Raw genomic sequence first — 27310 nt, forward strand, 5'->3', positions numbered from 1 at the left:
TCAAATGGATAGACTTCGATAATCTTGCCCGTGACAACTCCAAGTTTTCTAGAGTGAGATATAAGAAAACTTCGCACCCAAACTCTTCATCGTTTAGAATTGGATAGACTTTCATGATAATCGTATTGCTCGTGACTCAGAGAGCGGCAAACTCTTTTCTACGTAAACTTGAACACGCCTCTAGAACGGAGAAACGAGACAACTGATTTGAGGAAAAACGTGTTGAAAATCCCACGTCAATTACGCAGAGTCCTTTTTGGTGGCCCAGGAACTCCGCTGTGAAACTTCAAAGTAGAACACTCGTTGCATTCCCGTCCCAGCGAGCTCTTGAGTATAAAGTCCGAGTTTTCAATACACTCGTCTCAAGCAGCTCCATATCTTCTTCAAACATTCTCGTTCTTGCTACACAAATCATGGCTTCTAGCAAAGGATTTGCTGCTCTAGTCATTGCCGCCGCGCTTCTCCTGGCACTCGTGGAGCCAAGTGTGGCCCAGGGAATTTCCAGCAGGGCTACGTTCTACACACCTCCATACCAGCGTAAGATTTTTGCAGTTCTAAACTCTCATTCGTGAAAATCTTCAACTTCTTGTGTTGCTTCTCGTGCAGCGTCCTCTTGCTTTGGGTTTGATCCTCTCCCAGCAGATTTTCTGTTCGCAGCGGCGTCTCCGGCAGTCTTCAACAATCGCGCAGCTTGTGGGACCTTTTTCTGCGTGAGATGCACTGGAAATGGCTGCAGGAATGGCAACACCATCCGAGTGCAGATTGTGGATCTTTGCCCGGGCTGTCCAGGTGCATTTGATCTCTCCCAAGAGGCATTTGCACGGATTGCAGACCCAGCTGTTGGAGTTATCAGTGTCAACTACAACGCATGCTAAATATCTCTGATATCATGATCAGCAATCATACACAATAATTTATCAAGAGGATTGATGAATCGTTCTCGATTCTAGCCTTCTTACCCATACACAATCGTGAGAGCTTTGAAATCTTTTCCAAGCTTTAATGGCGTGGTATGTAGTGATCTTGCATGGCAAAGTCTTTCTGGAAGAGAAAGAAGTTGCCTCAGCTGAGTGTCAATGTTTGCAAGGTGTTCCTCAAACGTGAAGTGGTTGATAACTTCAATGTCAGTGCTGTTGCAATGAAAAGTTTCCATCTTGGGCAATGAAAAATCTTCGTTCAACTCAACAGTTTATGGGAAGGACTTGTAGTTGAGGATGTGACGACTTGTGAAGAATCTTGTGCATTCAGATAGTGGCCATGGGCATTATAGAGTGTGGCCTTTGAATGTCCATTGGAGATGTCCATCTTTCCAAGCTTCCAAATGGTGATGCCATTCACCTGCTTATGCCATCCGCATTCAAGGATTATGGAATCCGTCAAAGGTGTGGAGCCAAGCTGTTGATAGTCCACCACCACAAAATCTGCCTATGAAAGGATGCCAAATACTGAAAACAGAACGCCACTGGCAAATACCTGTGGGAACCATAGTGTGATCGGTAAATGTCTTCAGGATTAATGTGTGCTTTGAGATGTGAATATGTGATGCTTGGACAACTTCCATGGAGAGCTTTAACCAGAGTCGACGGGAGCGTCAAGGATGGGCAATCCATGGCTGAAGTCCACTAGTGCAAAGAATGTGCCAGGATCTGGAAAAACAGTTTTGTCAATCAGATGTGCGAACAGGAAATCTGCTGGAAGAGGAAAGGCAAGACGACGCTGCATGAGGAGCAAGAGAAGAAGTTGATCAAGATTTGATTACGGGTGAGAGTTTCTATACAAAGATCTTATGCAGTTATGGAGGTGTGTCGAATGTAGCCCTGCTGGAAATTCCCTGGGCCACGCTTGGCTCCGCGAGTGCCAGGAAAAGCGCGGCGACAATGACTAGAGCAGCAAATCCTTTGCTAGAAGTCATGAGCGAGACTGTTTGAAGAAGCACTGGGGCTGCTTGAGACGAGTAACTCGAGTGTGCGAGGACTTTATACTCGAGAGACATGTATTCTACGTTGAAGTTTCACAGCGGGCCACCAAAAACAACTCTGAGTAATGGACATGAGATTTCCAACACGACTTATCCTCAAGATCAGTTATCTCGTTTCTCCATTCTAGAGTCGTGTTCAAGTTTACGTAGAAAAGGGTTTTACCGTTCTCTGAGACACGAGCCGTAAGTATTCGGGATAGAAATCACGAATGTACTCTGGAATGCCAGCCGCTGCTGGCGCTACGCCCGGGGCCTGCCGGGCGTCTCTCTTATTGACTATAAGAACTGAACAGACACGACGGGTCAACTTGACCCAAGAGGGAATCACGAATATTCCCTCAATACTCCCACTCAAGTTGAGCTCGTGATACTTCTTTTCTTCACGCCCAAAGCTTGTACGTGTCGCGCAAACACTGCTGGTGGAAGTGCCTTCGTGAATATATCTGCCACCATCTCCGTGGTAGCACAGTAGACGAGTTCCACTTTCTTCACCGCTACCTGTTCACGAATAAAATGAAACTGAACCTGGATATGTTTTGTCCTGCGATGAAATCTTGGATTCTTTGTCAAGGCAATAGCTCCGATACCATGAAGAGAAGAAGAGTGGAAGCTCCCATGGTGGATGACTCTCAGGATAATCATATATAATATCAAAGATATATATACATGATGAAGAGACACGCCTCTAGCCTACACCTGGATCAATGAAGTGGCACTCCTGCCACCTAGGATCATGTCATAGAAAGTGTATACCTCAACACTCCCTCTCAATCTTGATGACATGAATCTGAGATCACTCTCCCTCTGCATCCAAGCACTCTATCGTATCCACGACAGAAATCTGTCTCTGCTCGGTGCCTCCTCTCAACACCTCTACCAGCGCCTTTTCACACCAGCACTTCACTCAGCGTTCCAGTGCAGTCTCTGCTCGGCCAGCCCTCGGGGCCTTGCTCAACTCGCTAGTGCCATTATCTTGGCACTCAGTGCAGCACAGTGCCAAAACTTGGCACCTCTCAGCCACATCTGGTGGCTCATCATCATCCTCACTGGCCTCCTCCTTGGCCAGTGCCATCGTCCTAGGATCTGAAGCCCTCAAGGCTCCGATACCATATTCGGGATAGAAATCACAAATGTACTCTGGAATGCCAGCCGCTGCTGGTGCTACGCCCGGGGCCTGCCGGGCGTCTCTCTTATTGACTATAAGAACTGAACAGACACGACGGGTCAACTTGACCCAAGAGGGAATCACGAATATTCTCTCAATAGTAAGATTATCAAGTAAGTCAATTGAAAACGATGGCCACAATATTATCAAGTCTATCCAATTGAACACGACATGAAATCTTTGTTTTGTATTAAGGCTTATTCATATCATACGAGTGGTTAGTTTTTCAACATTGAAATACGTACTTACTTCGGCTTAAACCTTTCATCACGTCCCAAATGCTTAGCACCTATAATAGTTAAGAGATTATAGCATCACCAACAAAAGATTCCTTATCATTCTTACTGGTAGTAGTCGATGTTGATGACACCGGCATCTGGATTTGCAATTCTTGCAAATGCCTGCTGGGAGAGATCAAAGGCACCTGGGCAGCCCGGGCAAAGATCCACGATCTTCACGCGGATAACATTGCTGTTCCTGCAGCCATTGCTCGTGCATTTCACGCAGTAGTAGCGTCCGCAAGCGGCTCCATTGCTGTAAATAGATGGAGCCGCTGCTGCAAAGCTATAATCTGATGGAAGAGAACCATAGCCATAGCAAGCTGATGCTGGTGGATCAGAGAAAAACATTTTTAGGTGTTACTGTGCATGATGAATTCGTGAAAGCTTAAGTTTTTACGCTTGTATTGGTTGTAGAAAGTGGCTTTGCTTGCGATTCCTAGGCTTGGCTCCGCAAATGCCAAGAGCAGCGTGGTGGCAATGAAGAAAGCAGCAAAGGCTTTGGTAGAAGCCATGGATGTATGGAACAGGATAATCACGAACGAGTGTTTGATGTTGAAAATAATTGTGAACGGGTGTTTGATGGGGAAGATAATCGTCATGTGATTATATATAGTCGAGGAATGAAAGTTCAAAACGATATCAAATTCTGCAATTCGTGGTGTGTGTGTGGTGTTCTATTTGGTAGCTATAATGCCATTAGATTAAAACAAATCAGCGGTAATTAATAGTTTTAAGCATAGTTATTACACTTCATATTGAATTGAAAGTACACTGTATTCCAGGAGAGACCTTCTAGCCATGGATGTATGGAACGAGTGTTTAAGAGAGTGTTTGGTGAAGATTATCGTGACGTCACGTGATTTTATTATAGTTGAGGAATGAAAGTTCAAAACGATATCAAACTCTGCGAAGCCAGAATAATTCATGAACATGATGCTGCTTGCGTATAGAATCTTATTGCTGGAAGAGCTTTGAAATAAGCGGTTTCCACGTAGATTGGCAAACCTGTAAATTCATCAATTTTAAAATCAGCACAAAATCAAAATTTAACAAATGCTTACCTGATAGACAGCAAAGCAGAAGGTGTTTAAGCATAGTTATTAGAGTTTTTGTATAAACTTTTATTTTTTATTGAATTTATCGAACTGCTCACAACTTTGCACTCCAAAGATTTGCGATCACAGGCGTAACTCTATGGTGTTCGTATCTTGGCTCACATCGAAGCTCACTTCCACTTTCTGTCCACCGCTCTTCTCGACCAAGGCCTTGTAACTTCCACAGTAGCCGCGAAACGCAAACTTCCCTTCCTTGTCCGTGGAGCCAGAGAGCTCCGTCCGCCACTCTCCTCTCAGAGCTTCCAGCCTCTTCCCAGCTTCGTTCAGCGTCCCATCCACCTCCACAAGGTGGCCATCCGATCTACAGCACCCCTGCCAGAATCCCCACAGCACCACTCCCTCCACCGCCGGATGAGCGAACGCTTCGCGCAGCACTGCCTCCAAGTCGTCCGCTCGGACGTGCTCGTTGCTCGAAGACACGTCCACCTCCGTGAGCCAGATTGGAAGTCCCAGCATCGCGAGCTCGTCCAGCGAGCCGCGAAGAATCGGCCCCACGGGAACGTCGACATGGCCTTGGACGCCGATACCACCGACTGGAGCACCTTGCGCGATCAAACTGTCGATTTGCTGGACGTATCTCCGAGCCGAGGAGTTCGCCTCTCGACCATCTTCGACGTGGTAGTCATTGACGAAGAGCCTGGCCGAGGGATCCAGACGATGGATTTGCTTGAACATGTTGGCGTGGACCTCGTCACCCAGCCTGCTCTTGTAGAAATCCCCGTGTAGCATCTCGTTGTTCACGTCGTAGTGCTGGAACTTGCCCCGGTATCGCGACACCAGCTTTTCTATGCGGCTCTCCACTGCTGCTTGGAGCTTCTCCTTGCTAAGTTTCTTCAACCAGCCTTGGACGCAGTGCTCCACCTCCCAGAACACGCAGTGGCCTCGGACAGGGAGCTTGTGATCGGCACAGAACTTGCAGAGCTCGTCCGCTTCTCTGAAGTTGAGCTTTCCCTGCTCAGGCTCTGTCCATCCCCACTTCATCTCGTTCTCAAACACCGTGTAGTTGAAAGTCTTGAGGAAGTAGTCCACGTACTTGGCGTTTTCCAGATTGATGCGGTTGATGCAAGCTCCCAGCGCGAAGCTCGAGGATATTTGCTTGACTTGTAGGCGTAGAGGATTATCGCTTTTGATTCGAAGCACCACGTCGCGTTTCCTAACCTGTATCGAGCACAAAGAAATAAGATCTGAAAGCTTCCAGTTGAGTTTCCTAGTACCTGGTCAGCTTGCTTCTTCAGAGCGGCGTATTGATCACTGCGATTCACTGAAAAAATCCGGAGGTTTGCCACCATGATATCAAGACCTGCGTCAGGACCCTGAACGTAAACCATGACTTCCGAAGGCTTCTTCTCAAGCCGGAAAGAACCCGCTACTTCTGTCCAGGAGCTCGAGCTTGCTTCTACTTCGCCACCGCTCATCCATTGCCCATCCACGGAGAGAGCCACATTCACTCTCGCAAGATACTGGCTGCTTCCACCGATGCGCACCCAGGCACAGACTTGGTAAGGAAGAAAGAGCTGGATTCTCTCCGTGAGTTTTTGAGCAGGACCTTCCCATCCGAACTTCCTGTTTGTTGCAACGATGAAGTTTCCGCTAAACTCTGGGTGGAACTCCAGAGACAGCTTTGCGGACGGTGGAAGAATTTTCGGTGCACCAGTTGCAACACGGAGAGAGCATGATCCCATTGAAAACCAGCTCGACAGTCCCTTGTGGAGATCCGAGTTCTCTACAATATTGATGCCGAACATGGGATTCTGCAACAAGTTTTCACCAGTAAGAAACAGTTAAGTATTCTGATCACCTGGAAAGACGGCGGAGGGCTTGGCTCGGGTTTCTTTGCTGGACACACAGAGAATGAATCAACCAGAATATCAACACCAGGTGCCGGACCCTCAAGGAAAATCACAGCTCGTTTCGGCATGCTATGGATGGTAAAGCAGCCTTGCAAACTCGACCAGCTTTCGGCTGAAGCAGTTGTCCTAGGAAAGGACAATATAAGCACACCGAAACCCAACGAAGTTGCAAACATACCTTCCGATGGTCATGTATTGCTCTTGCATGTTGGACTTTCGAATGTACAAAGTCGCTAGAACTTCCGCTCGTGAAAGGCCTCCACGGATGCGAACAGTAGCTCGCACATCATACATGATGTTCGCAGACAAGCGTCCCGTTACGTCTTGCTCGATTCCGTGCCATGTCTGTGTTCGATTCGATGCTATTGCAAAGTGATATCCTGTGCAGGGGGAGACATGAGGATCATCCAGTGTAAGTGTACACGATCTTGCAGACCACCCTTGCAAACCCCGAGAAAAGCAAGCATTCTTTATGACCGAATCACTGGGGGAAGTGTCGGGCACGTCCTGCATAAAAAACAATGTTTGAGCTCAAGAAATCTAAAAAGTAGCGCACCGAGCAATCCTGTTTCCCAGGCACTATGCCAGAACTTTGTGTGGTGATGCTCACGCTGTCGACTAAAATATCAATTCCAGCAGGCGGTCCTTCCAAGTACACCAAAACTTTGTCAAAACTTTCGTTTAGAAGCAGCGGTCCTTGTATTCTTGTCCAAGTGCCTCTTGAAGCTCTTGCTCTGCAATGAAAACTCAAACTTTGTCAGGGAAAAGATCAGAGCAAATTACCTCCCAAGCTGCATATATTTCGTATCAGAATCCTTCTTTTCCAGTTTCGCGGTAGCAAGAACATCCGCTTCGGAAACTCCAGCCACACTGACGAACGCAAGAACTTCATACTTGATGCCTGGCTTAACCCGTTCACTGATATCCTGCTCAATCCCTTGCCACCCTTGCGTCCTCCCCGACACAACAGCCACAAACTCACCGCCGCGAGGCTGGATCCCTTGTAGCGCGTTCGGATCACAGAGCGAAACTTTGCATCCATACGAGGCCCTCCAGCCCTCTAATCCACTGTCGAAGTTTCCATTGATGATAATGTCCTCGTCCCTCATAGCTCCCGCAGCTCCTGCAGCTCCAGCACCTACAAAAGACAATTTTTTCAAGAACAGTCACGATGGTCTTGGATCTTACCTTCTGGCTGCCGCTTCAGCTTGGAAGCTAGAAAACTCCTCATGCCACCACAGCAATGGCGGATCTTGATTCGTCGCCGAGCACCAATTGGAGCCTGCAAAACCATGACCATCGACTCATCAGAGAAACTCACAAGAGGATGCAGCCAAAACTTCAGATGCAAACCAAGCATCGGAATCGAGAGACTTACCCGGCCAGCAACTCGCAAGAAGCCCTATGATGACGACACTGTGCTGCTTTGCTCTTGTTCTCGCATAGTGTAGTAAATGTTGGCTAGCGACACGTACGCTCCAGCCTCTCTCCTGTCAAACTCGAGAACTCGCTCGGCCGCTACCGCAGCCCTCTCCAGATCCCCATGAATCGCGCAGCAACTTAGCAGGATCCCCCACGCAGTAGCGTCCGCGGAGAACGGCATGCCCTCCACGAGATCCTGCGCGTTTCTCAGCTGTCCTGCCCGTCCCAGGATGTTGACAATGCAGCAGTAGTGGAAGAGCGAGTGATCCACGCCGTGATCATGGAGCATCCCTCTGAAGCAGCCGAGTCCTACGCTCAGCGTCCCGACGTGAGTGGACGCCACCAAGACGTTCCTCAGCGTCGGCTCGTCCGTGTCCACTCCCTGGAGAAGCATCCGCTGGAAGAACTGGAGAGCTCGTCTTGGATAGCTCCTGCTGCTACTACCACTGCCGATGATCCGAGAGTGGGCATTTGCGGCAATGATCGAGGTCCATGACACTGCGCTTGGCTGTGGGAGACGCTCAAACACTGCCTCGGCTTGAGCCATATACCCGTTGTGGGCATACCCGGACAGCATCGTGTTCCAAGCGACCGTGTCTCTCACCGGCATTTGCTCGAACTGGGCTCTCGATTCCGCCACGAAGCCGCTGGCTGCGTAAGCGTAGATCATCGCAGTGCTCGCCACAACGTCCACCGAAGGCATTCGATCGAACATCGCCTTGGCTTCTTCCAGTCGCCGGCTCTCGGCAAGGAGCTGGAGCATCGACGTCCATATAACCACGCTTCCCTCTGGGATCTCGTCGAAGAACACCTTGGCTTCCTGGATTCGTTCCCGGCTGTGAGCGTAGGCCTGGAACAGCGCGGCCCACGAGAGAGAGTTGTGCTTGGGCATCTCGTCCAAGAACTTCTTGGCCTCTTCCACATCCCCGAGCTGGGCATACGCGGAGATCATCGAGTTCCACGAAGAACAGTCGCGCTCGATCATGGCGTCGAAGATCTTCTTCGCGCCAGCCACGTCTTCGATCTCTGCGTGAGCGGCTATCAGAGCGTTGCACGACACGATGCTGAATTCCGGCATGGATTGGATGATCTCGCGACATTTCTCGTGATCCCCTATCTGGGCATATGCAAGAACCATCGTTGTCCACGAAACGATGTCCCTCTGGCTCATATTGTCGAAGATCTTTCTCGCTTCATCGATCCGAAAATGCGAGCTATAGCTCGAGATCATGATGTTCCACGACTTGACGTTCCACTCGGGCATCCTTTGGAACAACTCGTTCGTTCCACCCATATCCCCATTCTCCGCATTTGCTGCGAGAACGGCATTCCAGGAAGCCAAATCCCTCTGAGGCATCGTCTCGAAGAGATCACGCACAGAATCCATCTCGCCACTGTCGGCATAGGCGCTGATCATCGTAGTCCATGACACAATGTCCCTGAGATCAGCCATTCTCTCAAAAATCGCCCGGGCATCCTGGATCCTCCCGGCAAGCACATAGCTCTGGAGCATCACGTTCCAGGAGAAGACGTTGGGCTCCGGGATGGCCTCAAACACCCTCCGCGCATCATCCACGCTCCCACACTGCCCATACATTTGCACCACGACATTGGCCAGGAATCGGCTCCTGGCAAAGGCGCCGCTCGCGATCTTGGCATGGATTTCCCTCACCTCCTCAGCAGTGTCGCAAGATCGCACCAGTCTTGCGAGATCTTCCTTGAGGACCTGCTGCTGCTGCTGCCGGCGATCCAATCCGGCGACGCTGCTGCGCGATCTAAGCATCTATGTCCCGAAATATCCAGTGCTAGCTCGAAATTTTCCAGCGAAGATCTTTCACCGCGGCCATGCGATGCTGCTGCCGGCGTTCCAATGCCGCGATGCTGCGGCGCAATCTAAGCATCTGTGCCCCCTGCCGATCGACATATCCAGTGCTAGCTCGAAATTTCCCAGTTTAGATCTGTCATCGCGGCCGCAAGCATCTAGAGCTCTTCCGACGATCGATCCTTCCCCCTGGAATTTCTAGAATCGCGAAGATTTTCCAGCGAAGATCTTTCATGCGATGCTGCTGCCGGCGATCCAATGCCGCGACGCTGCCCATTGAAATATCCACTGCTAGCTCGAAATTTCCCAGCGAAGATCTTTCATCGCGGCCGAAAGATCTTTCCATCCCAATGCAAGCATAACGATCGATGGCGGAGGAAGAAGCGCTCTCTAGAGAGAGCCCTGGAATTTTTTTACTTCTATCTACCTGGGTCTACCTAGGGTTCAAGAAGAATGAAGAACAAGGTGGAGGAGAGGAGGAGCCCTTGTTTGTGAGGAGGCAATGGCGCCCAACATCGAAGGGCCAATCCTGGGGTTGTGCGCGGTGGTGGCAGCTGCGGCGGCATCCGCGACGCTGGTGGCGGCGGTGGTGGCCGCTGCCGCTGCGCTCATGGCGGTGGGCTACATTGCCTTCGTGGAGCTGGACAAATTCTTGCGCGGCGGCGCTGCCCCGTCCTCGGCCAATCGCCGCAGTTGAGTGATCGATCGCGCCGGATCGATCGAGGTAACACAGTAGGTTCTCGTAGTAGTGGACAAAAGGGAAAGAGAGAAAGGGAAATTTCCTAGGGAGGAGGTAGCGATTGAGCGATCGATCGATCGATCGATCGATCAATGACTGCTAATTCATCGCGATGGAGCCGTCCTCTTGTTGCGGATTTCTTCCCGTCCCGCCGGAGGTGGTGATTGGACGATTCAATCCTTTCAGCGAAGCGCAGCAAGTCCAGCTACGTGCGCAGATAATTGTCTATGGCTCCATCGTGTAAGTTTCTTCCATCTTTTCTTCCCTCTTTCTAAAACTCTCTCTCTCGTGTCTCCTCAGCCGGGAGCTCGCTCCCGAGGAAACTTTGATGAGCTTGTGCTTCGCGGACATATCCACGGGTGAGTTTGCTCTTCTCGTTCTCGATAGAGCTTTTAAGTTTCTTAAGCTGTAGTTATGACACAGGAAGTAGTGTGGAGGATTTTCACGAAGGGAATCTGGGGAGGAGTGCATGGGAGAAAATCTGGCAAGCTGCTTCGTTCAATAGTGCTCGAGCAAAGAAACCGAGCAAAAGCAAGGCAGCATCGGCAGCACCATCTCCGGCTCCTCCAGCGAAGACGAAAGCCCCGAAGCCTGCTATCAAACGCAAGGCCTCCAAAGCTGCGACGGCCAACTCTAGCAGGAAGAAAAGTGTGAAGCAGAAGAACATATCGGATCTGGATTCGGATGTCGTCGTCGTGCAGCAAGTCATCACGGATGCTACTGAAACTCAGAGCAATAGTGAGGAGGAGGAGGAGGAGAAGCAAGGTGGAGAAGAAGCGGACACAGAGCTCGAGCAGCTAGCAGCTTCTGCCATCAAAGCGATGAGCGATCTTCCTCCGACTGCTGGCAAGAAGAAGGGGGGCAGGCAAGAAGAAGAAGGCACAGAGGAAGGAGAAGACGAAGAAGAAGAAGAAGAAGAAGAAGCTCATTGCAAAGCTTCCGAGGACAACACGTCCAGAGATCCAGGGGACTTGACGGACGAAAAGGCCGAGTCAATGGAGATTGATGATGCTGAAACCAGCAAAATCTCGAACGTGGAGGAAGGGCTAAGGCGGCATTGGAAAGAGATTGTGCAAGGAGCTATGGTTGAGGTTCGTATGCTTGTTTTCGGTTTCTCGATCGAGGGAAGGGAATTCTAATCAACTTAATCAATCCATTCAGGTTATTTCGGACGAAGACGGACTTCACGGAGTTTGGTTCTCGGGGAAGGTTCGGACAGTTCGGAAAGACAAAGTGCAGGTTGTCTACACCGATCTTCTCCATGAAGATGGTAAGAAAAAAAAATTTATCTTTGTTCTTTTCCTGAATTATTTGTCAGGACAAACTATGCTGCAAGAATGGGTGTCCTCTTGCGATTTGATGAACGACGCCCCAAAAATCCGGCTGGCTCATCCCGTGACGTCGGCTGATCTCCCGCTGAAAAGGAACAACTTTTCAGTTGGAGATCATGTTGATGCTTGGATGAATGACGGGTGGGTTTTTAAAGTTTCTCTTCCATGGTTCTCTCTTACACTGTGGTGTCGGAAACTTCAGGTGGTGGGAAGGAATAGTAGAGGGTATTAACAGCGAGAACCAAAAGCAAGTGACGCTGTTTTTCCCAGGTACCATCGTATTATCTCTGTCGTCATGCTTATCAGGGAGACGCTGTGCTTTCAACAGGAGAGGGAGACATTGGTGTGGCTAAGATAAGCCACTTACGCCCGTCCCTTGTCTGGAAAAACGGGGAATGGATTCTTTGGGCTCCAAAAGAAGGCGGAAAGAAGGTACCATGGCTTGCTTTGGTTTTCATCTCTTGTTCACGTATTTCTCTCTGACCAGGTCAGGAAGCAACCGGTCTCAAAGCCATCTCAGGTGATTCCCGAGAAGAAGTTTGTTGAAGTTACGCCGGTGGTATTGGATGGGAAGCGCAAACGCGAGCGGCCAAAGAGGCTGGCGGATGGATTGGACGACGAGCAGCCCCCGAGGAAGCCTTACACGAGAAGAGCTCCTCCAGCGAGCAGGGGGAGCGAAGCCAACCCCACCAAGAGAGTACTGCCCCCTCGAAACAAAGCCAGCTCTTCGAGAGCCAAGAGGAAGTAGATGATAAGTCACACTTTTGAGTTGTAAAGAACGCAAAGAAGAACTCGATTTTGAGTGATCATATAAATGTAAACACTTGGTTGACACAATCTTTCTCTAGAGCTTCTTTTGTTCTTCCTTTTAGTTTCTTTACTCCAGTAACCATTCCAATCACAATGCCAAACCATCTTCTTGCTTTTTCCGCAGTGGAGAAGGCCAGGTTAAATCGCGAGGACAGCACAAAATCCATGCTTTGCTTCGAGCGCCTCAATGTAAAACTCGATTTTTTGAGCGTCCAAGGCATTGGTTGAGCTTCAATCATAGGTGGTGGAGATTGATTAGCAGTCCATGACGAGGCTCTTTCGTGTTTGTTACCTCCCATGGTTTGCCAAGAGAATTCAAGACGTTTATGAGTGTGGCGTCCGGCAAGGGTGCTTCTCCCGCAAATCTCTCGAGCCTCTGTGTAGATAGACAAGATCTTACACACCAAAGACTTGACAAGAACAATGTACTACACCGTCTTCTTGCAATCTCGCTGCTTAAATCTCAAACCAGGAGCTCTTGAAGAAGAATGGAGAGATTTAAGGCAATACCTGGGATCTTCTACAGAAGATGTGAGCATCATCCTGTGTTGTCAGTGAGATCGTCAATGATACTGGCCTTCTGAAGAACACCAATCAGTTGCAGTGGAAGCTCTGCAAAGAACAATGATGCTCAAGACGACAAAGATCTGAGCAAACCTTGATAGGATCTAACGCGATAGTGGGGCAGTGAGCTGTGCTATTTGATGGTTTCACGGCAAACTCCATGTTTTCTTCATGGAAAAATGCTAGCATGAGCAAACAAAAGTACACTTCCACCTTCATGGTTAGGATGTCCTCTTTGATCGATGCATTAGACAAAAGTTGCATCTTGAACACAGTTAGAGAACTGCAAATGTTCTTGATCTCAAATTGTTGGTAACTACTTTCTTGTAAGAGTTAGAAGAGTGTAAATATTAAATAGTGTGCTCAAACAATTATTAACTATCTTAACCCATACATAATTATTAAATTTAGGACTAGAGCTTTTTCTTTCACCTTTTATGATTTGTGTTACACACTATACTTTTATAAAGGCTCTAAAATTAATTTAATCCAATCTCAAGCTAATCTAAAATCTAATTAAGATATGGTCCTAAATACTCATCCATATGCATAAAAAGCTTTGAGTGTAAATTCCATGAGTAAAGGTTTAAGATTTGATTTCACAGTGCCAAGTAGTAGCGAATATACTTTTCAGTAAATATAAAAATATGGTAATAACACTTAATTTATGGCATATAAATTTTTTAAAATGCAAACTATTACTCCCAAAATTACATGAATGGGAAAAAATTCAAGAAAAGTTCATTCTAGTAGTTTTTACTCATAAGTATATCTTTTATGAAACTTTTGGCTTTATTAACTAATAAAAATTTAATTTAATTTGTAATAATATTTTGATAAATTTATTATTTAGTTTTTATTAAATTATTTATGATTTAATATGAATATAAAATAAACTAAATTTAAAATTTTAATTTAAAATTTTTTAAATTATAAACATAAAGATGAAATATTATAAATATATCAAAATTTCTAGAATTTTATTTTTTATATTTATCTTTTTTAACACAACTAACATGCTTTAATTTAGAAAAAATAATTATTAACAGCCAAAAGATATTATTATTACAGCTATATATAATTTAATTAAGAAAGTTCACTTAAGATATTTTTATTTTGCAACTTATACAAATTCAATATAAGCACGTACTTCATTAAAAAATATTAAAGTACTTATTAAATGAAAAATTACATGCTTAGCTATAAAAGATATTAAAAGAATGAATATTACACATGGTTTAAAAAAATATTAAAATATCTTAGTTATTTTAAATATAATATTTTTAATTTGTTTTTACAAAGAAACTCCTTAATATTTAATATGATATACATTAATAAATCATTCAGATTCTACTTTTATATATTATAAGTATAAAAGTTATTTCTTTAATTATTTATTCAATTTTTTTATAAAAGTGATTTATACAATGATTTAGCTCTTTTTAAATTTTATAAAATTTATTTTATATTTTTTGTAATTTAATTGTATAAAAACTTAAAATTGGATATTTATTCATCCAAAAAAAACATTTAACTATGCTTTACCTTTAGAAAATCAAGAAAATTTAGTTTTAAAACATAATAGTGAAATAAATATAGCCTACACAAAAAAATTCTAAATATCTATGTTTAATACTAATCATTATTTATTATTTTACATTGTTTTTTTATAAAATGATTTTCTATAGGTAATTTTTAGCAATAATTTCTAATTATCTTTTATGAATATCAAGTACTATTAATAAAAAAAAATTCTTAACATAAATTGACTAGATACTATTATGTATAAATAATAATAATTATAATATTAGTGGTAGTAGTAGTAATGAAAATTGTTAATAATATAATTTTATTTTCTGGAATTTCATAATATTATTTATATAATTAATATATCATTTTAGAATTTTTTAAATAAAACTAAGCTTTTTGTACTTTTCTAATATAACTTATATTAAAAAAAAGACTTATAAAGATTTTTATAACTACATTTTCCCAAATAAATTTTATTAAATATAAAATCTGTAGATATTCATTTCACTTACCTAAAAAAACCAACATATATATATGATCCTTGAAATGTGGTGTAAGTTACTTACACAACCGTAAAATATCAAAAATTAATATAAGATTATAGGAAGGAACCACATAAGCATTATGGTGAATTTTAAACTTCTTGAGGCTAAAGGTAAAAAAAGAGATTGATGGCTATTTTGAGTTATAAGATAATTAGGGAGCTTATAGAAAGACTTTGGCATAAGCTCTATTGATTAAAGTTAATATCTTTAGAATGAAAATCACCAATCTTGAGCACATACCAAAAGCCAAGAATCTGTTAAACAAATGTTATGACTAGACCTCCTAGGATTTCCGATTGCAAGTCACATCAAATTTGGTAATATTGTAAATTGAAAACAATTTAACTTTTAGTTTTATATAAACAGAACTGCTAATTATTAATTAAAAAGAAAACCAAAAACTAAAAAGATAAGCTCCACTAAATAACATTTTCAAAAACTATATTTCTCGGGTGAACTAAGGTAATAAACCCTAAACCCTAATAAACCCTAAACCGAAAGCTTGGCGGCGCCGCCATCCTCCGAGGTCGTTGAAGCTGGAAGCTTCAAATCTGGTGTTGAAGCCATTCCCGATCCAAGCAAACACTAGATAAGGATTCGATTTGGTATTTTGTGTGGCTTTAAACAAGGTCCGCTAGACATTAGTTCCCCAACATGATCAAAATCCTTGCATTCTCTCTAAGACCTTGCTTGATCCCAGTCTTTTTGGATCTTTCAAGGATTTTCCTGGATGCCCTTGACTTTAGTACAACGAAACACTGCCACTGGCATAGTACGCTGATGCGCTCCACGAGATTTTCTCTTCCATCGATCGAGGACTCCTCTTGGAAGCTTTCTCTGTCCTTTATTCGTTTTGCAGGAGCTGAATGGCTCTTCTCTGATGAATTCTCGTCGATTTCGGCGCTGGGCGTTTGGTCCATCTAGTGACTTGCCTCACGAGCTTGACTCAATGTAAACGTTTTCTACAAAATATAAAGCGAGAAACTATATATATTTTCCTGTCCGTGCAAGCACATGCCAGAGAGATTGAGTCCTCTAACCGAGGAACTGGAGCTGTCGCACGCTACTCCAATCCAGACGCATGGCTGCTTCCAGTCGTTTAAGACTGCTCTCCAGATTGGATCAAAACTGCAAAAGAACCGCAACCTCGTTCTCAGACTAGCAGTGACACCAAGGAAAAGAGAAGTAGTGAAAACCATATTGTAGTACATCTTTGAGAAATTGTGACGCATTTTCCATGAGACTCACATGAAAACATAAGAACACCTGTGCTCGCGAGAAGTTGCTGTAGATTCTAGGTTAAGTGGTCCTTGGAGCTGTTAGTCAATGAGATTTTTTGACTAATATGGACTATGTAGTGACTGCTGTTGACTTTTCGAGCTTTAGAAGCTCTACAATGATGGCTTTAGATTTCTTTCCAGAATTGTTTGGTTCTATCCGTGATTTGTTGAAACATCTTTATTTTGCTAAAGCTTTAAATGCTTGGATCTTAAAGAGCAGTAAAAAACACGTGAGAAAGTGTTTGATTTCTGGCCCAAATTCGCGAAAGGAACTGTTATTTATTTATGATTGGAACTTACTATTGCAAGAATTTGTCCTCCTGGAAAGCTGAGTAAGGTGGCATGTCAAGAGCTGCCTTGGCAATGTGTCCATCTTCGTGGATCTTGTTAATCAGATCCTCTAGCAACGAGAAATTGGCCTGGACAAATACAACCATTGTTTCTCAAAAGAAATGGATAAGGATTGTTTACCTCTGGCCGAATGTAGCTGACAACAACGAGCCGGAGCTCCTCTCCCTAGAAATCTTCTGGGAATTCGTGCAATAACGAGGGCTTCTGTAGGAGGAGCAATAGTAGGAGCAACTGAGCTTTCTTCCTAGCAAATGTAAAACTTGCATTTACCACTGTTTTTTCTGCATTGTCGAAATATGGATTCCAGCTGACGCTCATCACCATCTTAAACACTCCCTTGTCCGAAAGCCTCGCCCAGCCTAGATAAATCCCACAAACTTGCTCTGCTAGTTGCTTGGAGAATGCTCCAGTCGGGAGATTCGCTGCACAGAAGGAAACAAATGATCAAGCCCGTGTTGCAAGAAGTTTTACGTACCAGTGGGAATTCCGAGGACTTTGAAGCCTCGACCAAAGCCTCTGAGCACGGGTCCAGAGATGTACCAGTTGCTCACGGCCTTCTTCTAGCCACACCAGCCTCCACTCCGGATGCTCTTGAGGTCCTCTCCGCTCGTATAGTGAGGATCCAGAATAAGAAAAGTGCTCTCGCCAGTAAGTTCGTTGTAATCCACGCCAAGTAATGTATATGCCAGGACTCCACCCCCTGTGTTTAACTTCCTTGATTATAGAGAGAAAAGATCATATTCTATGCTGATCACAACTGAAGTGCCTTGCGTGTCAAAATGTGCCGCAAGCTCCCGGGATTTTTCTGGTAAATCTGCTCCAGAACGGACGCTTAGTATCTTCGAAGTCACCTGCACAGAAACAAACAAATCAATGAGAGATTAAGAAAACAACAAAAAGGGAGCCATGCTTTGTGAACACGTACCCCAAGTACAAAGCTTAACTCGATCGCTCCAATCCATTCTTTAGATCCAACAAAAGAAGGGTCCTTGTCTCCTATTTCTACAAGTGTTGCCTGGATCTCCCTGCAAAGTAAACAGCAAAGAAAGCATTAGTTGCTGACCATTGATGATTACACCTGTGAGAAGGTTCTTTCATAAAAGTGTAATGCTGCAGCCTAAACCAACAACATTATAGTCTGCAAGGATCGAGATGCACAACCCAGCCCTGGAAAGCAAGCAATCCAAAGTCCCGGGAGTTGCAAAAAAAAAAAAAGCAGATTTTGTTTTTTTACATTGTCGTCCATTCAATCCTGAAGGTAGTGACAGTACTCGTACGAGCGGTCAATAACACTCACTTCTCCACCAGAAACTATGAATAACCGATGTGAGCTAACAAAGAACAATACAAATGAAGAACTCACAAGACCGAGATGAACATCCAAAAGTCGCTTTCCTGGAAAAATTTAATCCAAGTGCTTACAAACGAAGATTTAAAGCCAGATCCGCCCCGCGCAAGCGCATCCCTTCCGACGATCGAGCAGCACGACGCCTTTGTCCGCCTCGCAGATCTGGCCGCCAGCGGCGCTCGCTAGCGATCGTATTGGCGATGGCGCCAGAGACTCCCTCGCATCGATGATCTTGACTCCAAGAACCACGATCGCGATGGTAGAAACAGCTGCGACCACATTCCAGACAGATATTTCAGGAGCACGATTCTTACCAGCGAGGAAGCACGCCAAGAACAGTGAAAATCCTCGGTCGCTTGGAATCCATGAGTGATCGGCTCGCGCGAGCTTGGATTCCTCGCTCGCCAAGGAGCGCCTCGTCCATTGCTCGTCACATGCAAGGTACAAAATTTTCTCAAAGCCTTTCAAGTTCGAATCCCGGGACTTATAAGGTCTCAAGTTCGAATCACGGGACATACAGGGTCTGCAGTTCGATTCTTGAGAAATTTCCCTGGCTTTGAGAGCTCCAGTGATACTTTAGATAGCTTGAATCAGAGCTGAATGCTTGTTCGTTTCTCTAGAGAATTTTTTAGTGTTCTTGGTCGTTCCAAATTAGTAACATGTTTTATTTGGTCTGGCCATTTTATCGTTGGCGTCTTCCAGGTACGAAAGCTTTGCATAAGCCGATATCATCGCGTTCCAGGAGACAACATTGAGCTCGAGCATGGAGTCGCCAATGCGAGGTACTTATGGTTTTGTGTTCTTGCCGCCCTTTTCTGGAGCACGGAGATGACACTGACGCAGCCATAGATTGGATCTTTCACTCGCATGTCCACCTCGTACGCCAAAGTGTTGATGCAATCCTCATGGAAGTAGACGAGGAGCTCGTTGAGCATCTTCCTCACGTTGGAGACGCCAAAGACGTTGTGAACGTTGGCAAAGCGCTCAGGCTGGTCCGGCAGGAAGTATGGCGCGAACAGGCACTCGGGCGTGCAGCGCCACTGTAGGTTTTGGCAAGCTGTGCAGGCGGAGGTGGTGCTCAACTGCTGGTGGTGGCTGTGGTGGTGATTTTGAGTTTGAGTTTGGTGGTGGGAGGAGAGATTTTGGGGGTGACTTTGGAGATTTTGGTGGTGGTGCTGCTGCTGCTCAGCTTTCTGCAGCTTCAGTTGGAATGTCAGTTGATTGGCCACTGAACAATAACCGTTTCAAAGCCTTCGTTTTTCCCCCTATTTTTTGTTTACTTATGCTGATTAAATAAAACTACTTTGCTCATGGCAGTAGCAGTCATGGAAGAGATTAGTGATACATCAATGTATTCTGGCTATTCATCTGATTATACAACACAAAGAAGCTTCATCTTTGATGAAAGCCCTACTTCTCTACTCTCTATCCAAATTGTATGTTTGTACAGTTTGGTTACAAAATTATGTGTGAGTGATGTTTCAGTGGACAGTTTGCCATGCTCCATTTATACATCGCAGTCGAATCTTTTTTGGCTCGATCATTATAGTTTTCAAGTGTTCTTCTTCCCGCTTTCTTTTCACACACCATTTCCCGGGCTCTGACTGCTGGAAAACCAACTTCAAACTCATTTTCCCTGCCTTTGTTTGATCCTGGAGCTTTTCCATTGTCAATTCGTGTTGTGGACTTGACAAATTCCTCACCACCCAAGGATGCTTCTTCACTTTTTGCAAAGACAGCCTCTTCTCAGGGTCGATGTTGAGCAAATGCAGAATGAGTTTTTTAGCTTCGTTGTTTATACCTATCCAATCGAGAGAGCTTATTGGCAAATCCTCTAAACATCCTAATCTTTTCTCAATTTCCTGCGATGCCAGCCCTGGAAATGCACACTTTCCAGACAACATCTCATAAAGAACAATCCCCATGCTCCACACATCAACCCTCTCGTCATAAACACAGCCAGGAGATGACATCTCAGGAGCTCTATACCTCTCTGTCCCAACCATCCCCCTCATGATCATACCTGGTGGTGACCCCTTCTTTGAAAACCTTGACGATGTTCCAAAGTCTGCCAACTTTACATTCCCAAATAAGCTTTCCCCAAACCCAAGAAGGATGTTCCCAGGCTTGATGTCCCTGTGAGTGACACCCCTCCTGTGCATCTTGTGGACTGCCTTGGCCACTTGCTTGATCACAATTGCAGCTTCGTGCTCACTAAGCCTCTTTTTTCTAAGTAGTACATCTCTTAGTGAACACTGACATAGCTCCATGACAAGATGATAGTAATCCTCATCCCTAAAAACCTCCACAAGCTCAGGTACCATTGCTCCACCACTCGGACTATGCATCTTTGAGAGATGCACCAGTGCCTCAATCTCTGCCTCAGCTTCTTCTCGTAGGCCTCCATCTGGGAGCGTGTCATCGGTGATCGAGTCTTCAATTGCGTAATCACTCACTCGAATTGTTTTACATGCGAAAAACTTGCCATCTACCTTGCGCTTCATCTTGTATACGATTGCTTGGCCACCACGACCGAGCTCTTCCTCCAGAGTATAAAAGTTCTCTATATCACTCCCCATTCTCGCTGCTCTCTGTCCTCTCTTAACAATATACCCTAACAAAAGGATTCCGTAGTAAAGGCAAATATATTTCTGCGTTATTCTGAGGAAAAATATTTCTAGACAGTAAAAGAGAAAACAAGCAAGAAAAGAAAAGATACCAGTGCCAGCGTAGCCCCTCCCCAAGATGGAGGAGGCATTCCAAGAACAGCCGGCCCTTCGGCCCACCCGGCCCTTCGTTGGCAATCAGCTCCAGCGTCCTGGCCAGCTCCTCGTTGCGAAGAACATCACCAGCTTTCGCCAGCTTCCCATTCCGCGAGAGGAACTTTCGAAGCGTTCTGTGAGCTAGAATCCCCTTGAGACTCTGAGCAATTTCAAATTCCAGGTAAGGTGTTACCACGAATCCATCCCGGGCTAGCTTGATGGCCGGCTCCAAGAGCGATTTCCAGGGCAGCCTTCCAAAGTGTTGCCACGCGAGGTGGAGTCCAGCGAGCTCGCCAGGAACTCCAGCGGACGAAACAGCATCGACGTTAGAGGATGGCTTCTTTGCGTACATGTCCTGGAAAAAAACGAGAGGAGTTCTCCGTGGATGGAATGTAATGTAATGAAAGATAGAAAAAACCAAGTACCTTGGATGCCGCGGCTGGGGCGATCTCGCGCATGTCATAGGCGATGGCGGAGGCGAGTTGCAGGAGCAAGAACCTCGCAAACAGCCAAACCGGTTGGAGATGAACTGTGGTCCTCTGATAGTTAATGCATTGGCAACGCGGAAAAGTGGACGATCTAGTGGCAAGCCGAGCCGAGAATGCGATGCTCTCCGGAGGTCAACTACAATAACAACACACACTTTGACAGTGAGTCAGGCAAGTAATAAAAGCTCACCAGAGTCGCGTTCAAGCTGGTTCTTATCGAAAATGGCTGTTACAGGATGCACGCTAGCGGGAACTTTGAAATGATATGGGCGCAGCTCTCTACTCTACTCACGAGTCATACCTGAAGACTGGTATTCCTTGCCGACAAAGCTTTACCAATGGATTTCCAGTTGAATCGTCAGAGCACGAGTGATTGTGTTCATCGCTTTGTGCAAGGCGGAGTTCCTGGAAACTAAGCATAGCACGTCCAGGGAAACCGTGGCTGTGTGTAGCAAGGTTCCTTCTGCAGCTATGTAAGGAAAATGAGAAGCGGATAAACAAACCGGCACCACTTACAAGGAGTGTAATGAACCACGGAGGCAATCACTTGATCAGTCTGCTTGCTCAACCAACCAGAGGATGTGCTATCTGGAAAGCAAACTCATCAGAGTTCTTACAAACTTGTGTTTGAGAGCTTACCAAAGAGTCGAAAAGAGCTGGATCTGGGAACACAGATTGTAGCTCTTCGTTAGCTTGAGAGCGACCGAGAAATCTTCTCGATGATCCTTCCACAATACATACAGTGCTTGAGCTCGTGAAACTTCTCTAATCTTCCCATCCAGCTGCTTCTTAAGATCTAATGTCACACAGTTAGAAAAGTAGAAGAGAAAAAAAAAAGTCTAGACGAACTACCTGAGGAAGTTCCGGAAGATGTGTAGATCGAAAGGCCAAGCTCGACTTGACAATGAAGAAGCGCTGTGGATTCCCAAAACTCTTTCGTGGAAAAGGAAGATTGCTCGATCGGTTGTAGAGCCTGAGAGAAGAACGTAATGCCATCGCTGGAGCTGGATCGAGTAGCAGCAACAATATCGTTCGATGAGACCAGAGGCTTTTCCTGGCCACAGCACACGCCTTTGCAGCATCCGATCCAACCAGCAATGCTCCAATCACTTCCAGCCCTCCGGGAAGAAGGATCCGCAATTCACCTCGCCAAATGCTCGGAACCCCGAAATCTCTTTGCCTGGAGCCCTACCTTCCTCAGCGGCGTAAATCTGGATCGCCATCCTTGTAGCGCAGGCAGCGGATCGAGGAAGCGATCGTCCGGGACTCCAATCAGCCACGCTACGCCGGCATTCTCTTGTCTGTGCTTGGCGAGATCGCACAACACCCTAAGTTGACTTGCTGACTAGAAAGTTTGATCTTCATTGACTGTAATTCTTGGGAGTTTTCGCAAATCCTCCTAGCAATATAGCTGAAACAACACTACTTTCGCGCGATTCTTTGCAATTACAACTATCTAAAAAACGTTCATACATCTCGGATCTCTTGCCTCTCCTTCCACAGCCCGAGACTTCCATAGATGTTCGCCATAAGAGCGTAGGCCAAGTCTAATCTCCTGTCCAGAGCAATCAAACGCTGAAACGCCAATCTGTTGAGGTATACGCTCCCTATGACATGATCCTAGGTGGCAGGAGTGCCACTTCACTGATCCAGGTGTAGGCTAGAGGTGTGTCTTTTCATCATGTATATATAGCTATGATATATACGATTATCTTTTGAGTCATCCACCATCGTAGCTTCCGCTCTTCTTCTCTTCATGGTATCAGAGCCCTGAGGGCTTCAGATCCAGGGACGATGGCGCTGGCCGAGGAGGAGGCTAGCGAGGATGACGATGAGCCACCGGACGTGGCTGAGAGGTGCCAAGATTTGGCACTATGCTGCATTGAGCACCAAGAGACTGGCCCAGAGGCGCTGGCAGAGGTGCTGAGAGAGGGCTGGCTTGAGGCACCGAGTGGTATTGGAGTGCTGAGTGAGGCGCTGGAGAGCAGCCGAAGGCGCTGGCAGAGGCGCTGAGAGGAGGCACCGAGCAGAGACTGCACTAGGGCGCTGAGCAAGGCGCTAGGGCTGGCTTGAGGCACCGGAGCGCTGAGTGAGGTGCTGGTGCGAGAGAGCGGCCCTGAGGCGCTGAGAGAGTGGTGCAAGGCACAGAGGCGCTGGCAGAGGCGCTGAGAGAGGAGAGACTGCGATCAGAGGCCGTGAACAAGGCGCTAGGGCGTGTGAGACCCCACGGAGACTGGCCAGAGGTGAGTGCCAGGCGTAGAGGCACGAGGCCCTGAGGGCTTTTGAGTCATCCACCATCGTAGCTTCCGCTCTTCTTCTCTTCACAATCTCCCCACCATAGAGTTCTTCCATTTGTGGCACCCTGCGAGCACGGTCGTCCAAGTTACCAGCGTCGCCTCAAATGGCATCCTCGCCACCATAGCCACCGCTTCCTCGAGCCTGTTACTTCTGCTGAGAAGATCCACCACCCAGTGGTAGCGATGGATCCCGGGAGCCAGCCCAAACTTTGAGCTCATCTCTTCGAAGTAACGCTTGCCAAGATCGACCAAGCCGGCGTGGCTGCAAGCCGAGAGAAGCAAGGAGAAGATCATCACGTTTGGACGAAGGCCTTTGTCTAGCAGCGCCTGGAAGAGCTCCAGAACTCGTGGAGTGTCTCCCTGCCTGCTATATCCTGCGACCAAGTCTGTCCAGCCCACCATATCCTCCTGCGAGCTTAGCTGGAATGCCTCGAGAGCTTCATCCATGCTTCCACACCTTCCATAGAACTCGACCAGCGTCGCGGCGATGGAGGCCTCTCTTTCCAGTCCAGCGTCCCGGATTTGCTCGTGGATCTCTTGGCCGGTTTCCAGCGCCGCGAAGTTCCCGCACGCCTTGAGAGCCGCCACGAAAGTCCCACCGCTTCTCTTCCATCATGCGCCGGAAGAGCTCCAGAGCGAGCTCGTCTTGGCTGTTGTCGACGCAGCCAAAGATCATGGACGTCCACGAGATGACGTTGTGATCTTGCATGGAGTCGAAAACTCTTTGTGCGTCGGCGATGTTTCCACACTTTCGCGATCTAGCGACACTGCCACACCTGGAGTACATGCTCACCATGCTAGATCCCACGAAACAGGTCAGAATCGAGGCCGCATTCCACCGCCGCCGCGTGGATCCTCTTGCCCCGCGCTAGATCCTTGCTCTTGGCGCCATATACTAACCACTGTTACTGCTAAGCCGAGACAATTATATATATCAAACATAATGTATTGAAGAGCAGACTTCAAATCAGAATAAATCAAATAAGCAAACTGTGTTGATGCATATTCAGTAAGTATAATCAAGTAAATCATAATGAAATTTAAGACTGCTTAATCGAAGTGGACTGCTGGAGAGAAATCAAACACGCTGCCAAGCACTCAGAGTTTTTCGACCCCAAGAACTTTGTAAGTTCCACCACCTTTCCCACTCTACAGCTACCATGGTAGTGATACATGGTTGCCAGACCACCTTTCCTGGGCTTCAGTAAAGGATTCCTTCGATTTGGAGCAGCCACAATCCTATCTGATTTGTGAGATAAACCATGGTTTAGCCTTAAGGGTCTTAAAGTAGTTTGTTAGGTTAAAACACATTATATTTTATCCTTTGAATTCATACAAATGAGAAAGAAGTCATGCGTGCTGATGCTAAGTGGAATTGGTCCCAGAGAACACCTTCAAGCTAAGAACATCGAAGTGGTCGTAGATTCACCCAAGGTTGGAAAAAACATTGTTGACCACCAGAGTCTACATCCTCTCACCATCCCCAGTTGAAGTTTCACTCATCCAGAGTGTGGTACTTGATCCATCTGGAACGCACTTCGAATCGTTAAGTGGTACACAGCACAGTCCAACCGTTGTGGTCAAGCAGAAGGTTGCTAACCCAGAGATCCGATATTTAACTCTGAATGCTGATGATAATCTCAAGTCACCTTTAACTACTTGAAAGATCCTGTTGATATGCAAACGTGCGTGAGTGGAGCTAACACACTTGAAATAATTTAACAAAATATACCTAGCTAGTCTTTGTCTTGTATTGCTCGTAGATCTTCTCGAGTGCGCTGAGCTGTTTCTGGACAAAAACCTTGCCAACCTCAAACACATCCCGGAATTCATATGTGAAACTATAGGAAAACCCCAAATCCTCCAGAATCGCCAGCCTCTCCTTGAGTGGAGACGCTCCATCATCCAGCAGCCGCCTGATTTGTGATCTCCTGAACGGAGGCTCCAAAGTGTGCACTCGACTTGTAGAGGCTCCGGGAGAAAGCAGCTGGTGCGATGAAGGTCCTGCTTCCACTTCCCTTGGAGCACCATCCAACAAGACCGGTGTGAGGAACAAGCTGTGGAAAACTTGCTCTCCTTGGTTGCCAAATCTCATGTCCCATCTGCTGTACTTGGCAAGTTTGTCCCTCAGTTTCGCTGTGCTCAATATGTCTGTATCACCGGCCGCCAAAAGGATTTCTGCTTCCGCGACTGTGGCCAGTGCAGATACCCACTGCGTTGAAAGATGTTCAGGCAGAGTCTTCATGACCAAGTATAGGCTCTCTTGATGATCCTGTATGAGGCTGATGACCTTTGATCCATAATCCTCGTCGTTGTGCTCCAGCTCGGCTCTTTGCTGTGATATAATCACTGCTCTTACAGCCTCGTGGAGGTCTTCGACTTCCTCCACTTCATCGGTCGCGTTCTTTTTGTCCTCGACAACCACATAATCAAGCCACATAATCAAAGCTACTTCATCGTTGTGGAACCGAACTCTGTGGAATCTACAAGGCGCAACACCAAGTCTTGCAATGTCATGCTGTAGTGCTTGCAATACCTCATGGCCATCAATTGCATGCGCCTTGACAAACGCAACTCCAGGAGCTCTATAACATCTCTGAAGCACATCAGTGGGGTCGTTCCCAGGGAATGGTATTCACGAGAATCCATTGGGACTTGAAACCCTAAATGATGTTCCGACTTGGACTCGATCCGTGGACGCGAGAGAGAGAATCCACGACACGCATCAAATGGCTGGATCTCTCGCACCATGCGCCGGAAGCGCTCCAGAGCGAGCTCGTCTTGGCCGTTGTCGACGCAGCCAAAGATCATGGACGTCCACGAGCTGACGTTGTGATGTTGCATGGAGTCGAAAACTCCCTGCGCGTCGCCGTGTCGACGTGTCGACGAGGGAAAATGCTGGAGTGAGCCATATCTCTACTCTAGTTTTTTCCATTTCTAAGTCTTTGTGGCTTTGGCAATAGCATGCGGCGAGGCTGAGGACTCAAGAGGGAGATGATGATAGCTACGATCTATCCCTTGTATTCATATGCATACTTTGTAAACCGTGAGGAGTACAAGAGGAAGCACTTGGCGATCCCGCCAAGACTAGCCTGGCTCAAGGGCCACGACCAAGAACTTTTCTAGCTGCGATCAAGGCTTGCGGCTGCTGTGCAGTGAAAGGGGAGGCTGTGGAGATCGACTCCCGGCTCGTCAAGCTCGCTTCTCTGAAGAAAGGTCGATGCTTACCTTGGCGAGTTGCATCAGGGGTGCGTTTGATCTTCTGGGCGCGTTTGCTCTCTGCACCACACCGCCCCCGCCTTTCTCGACCCATTCCCGGAGAAGCTCTTTCACTCGAGGCAGCACTATGAACTCCACGTCCAGGCTGAAAACCAGGATCCGCCAGTAACGCCCTCGTGCTGGTGTCTCAAAAGAAGACCGTCAAGAAGTGCTGCCTTGCGAGAAATCAAAGCTGGAGCACTCCAGCCCCTGGCGGACCGCGAGAGCTCCTCCGGTGTGGCCGCGAGAGCTCCTCTGTGGGGAGATGGACGATCATTGTTGCAAACATCCCAGCTTCCTTCTCCGTGTCCATGTGGAACTTTTGAAGTGTCCTCCAGCCTCGTGGGGCAGCAGCTTGTAGAGCTTCACGTCGA

At 46.6% G+C, this 27310-nt stretch overlaps 6 protein-coding genes and 1 pseudogene across 6 annotated transcripts; 2 read left to right on the forward strand and 5 right to left on the reverse strand.

Annotated features, from left to right (window-relative positions):
• Positions 1–382: 382 nt before the first annotated feature.
• On the forward strand, positions 383–1031 carry LOC9637545 (EG45-like domain containing protein). Its single transcript, XM_002988317.2, has 2 exons — positions 383–537; positions 607–1031. Exons 1-2 carry the CDS (start codon positions 414–416, stop codon positions 873–875), a joined length of 393 nt encoding a protein of 130 aa, XP_002988363.1. The 5' UTR covers positions 383–413; the 3' UTR covers positions 876–1031.
• A 3499-nt stretch (positions 1032–4530) lies between these two features.
• LOC9637546 (endo-1,4-beta-xylanase A) lies at positions 4531–7880 on the reverse strand. Its single transcript, XM_024662177.1, has 8 exons — positions 7768–7880; positions 7578–7671; positions 7173–7527; positions 6946–7123; positions 6568–6896; positions 6338–6515; positions 5754–6290; positions 4531–5697 (listed from the first exon to the last, which is right to left on the reverse strand). The coding sequence occupies exons 2-8, from the start codon at positions 7618–7620 to the stop codon at positions 4603–4605; spliced, it is 2715 nt and encodes a 904-aa protein (XP_024517945.1). The 5' UTR covers positions 7621–7671; positions 7768–7880; the 3' UTR covers positions 4531–4602.
• LOC9637547 (pentatricopeptide repeat-containing protein At4g02750) lies at positions 7792–9594 on the reverse strand. Its single transcript, XM_024662186.1, has one exon. The coding sequence runs from the start codon at positions 9592–9594 to the stop codon at positions 7792–7794; it is 1803 nt and encodes a 600-aa protein (XP_024517954.1).
• A 488-nt stretch (positions 9595–10082) lies between these two features.
• On the forward strand, positions 10083–12540 carry LOC9637548. The gene is made up of 8 exons (XM_024662178.1): positions 10083–10612; positions 10673–10731; positions 10796–11463; positions 11534–11642; positions 11691–11844; positions 11906–11973; positions 12032–12135; positions 12191–12540. The coding sequence occupies exons 1-8, from the start codon at positions 10485–10487 to the stop codon at positions 12449–12451; spliced, it is 1551 nt and encodes a 516-aa protein (XP_024517946.1). The 5' UTR covers positions 10083–10484; the 3' UTR covers positions 12452–12540.
• Positions 12541–16731: 4191 nt separating this feature from the next.
• On the reverse strand, positions 16732–18647 carry LOC9636859 (annotated as a pseudogene).
• Positions 18648–19612: 965 nt separating this feature from the next.
• On the reverse strand, positions 19613–20710 carry LOC9637550 (calcium-dependent protein kinase 33). Its single transcript, XM_024662187.1, has one exon. The coding sequence runs from the start codon at positions 20708–20710 to the stop codon at positions 19613–19615; it is 1098 nt and encodes a 365-aa protein (XP_024517955.1).
• A 22-nt stretch (positions 20711–20732) lies between these two features.
• LOC112341654 (glutathione hydrolase 3-like) lies at positions 20733–22697 on the reverse strand. The gene is made up of 6 exons (XM_024662188.1): positions 22234–22697; positions 22021–22177; positions 21898–21969; positions 21572–21844; positions 21319–21517; positions 20733–21248 (listed from the first exon to the last, which is right to left on the reverse strand). Exons 5-6 carry the CDS (start codon positions 21349–21351, stop codon positions 20733–20735), a joined length of 549 nt encoding a protein of 182 aa, XP_024517956.1. The 5' UTR covers positions 21352–21517; positions 21572–21844; positions 21898–21969; positions 22021–22177; positions 22234–22697.
• Between the last annotated feature and the right edge of the window lie 4613 nt (positions 22698–27310).

This window comes from Selaginella moellendorffii, unplaced genomic scaffold (genome assembly GCF_000143415.4).
Source record: "Selaginella moellendorffii unplaced genomic scaffold, v1.0 SELMOscaffold_88, whole genome shotgun sequence".
NCBI lineage: Eukaryota > Viridiplantae > Streptophyta > Lycopodiopsida > Selaginellales > Selaginellaceae > Selaginella > Selaginella moellendorffii.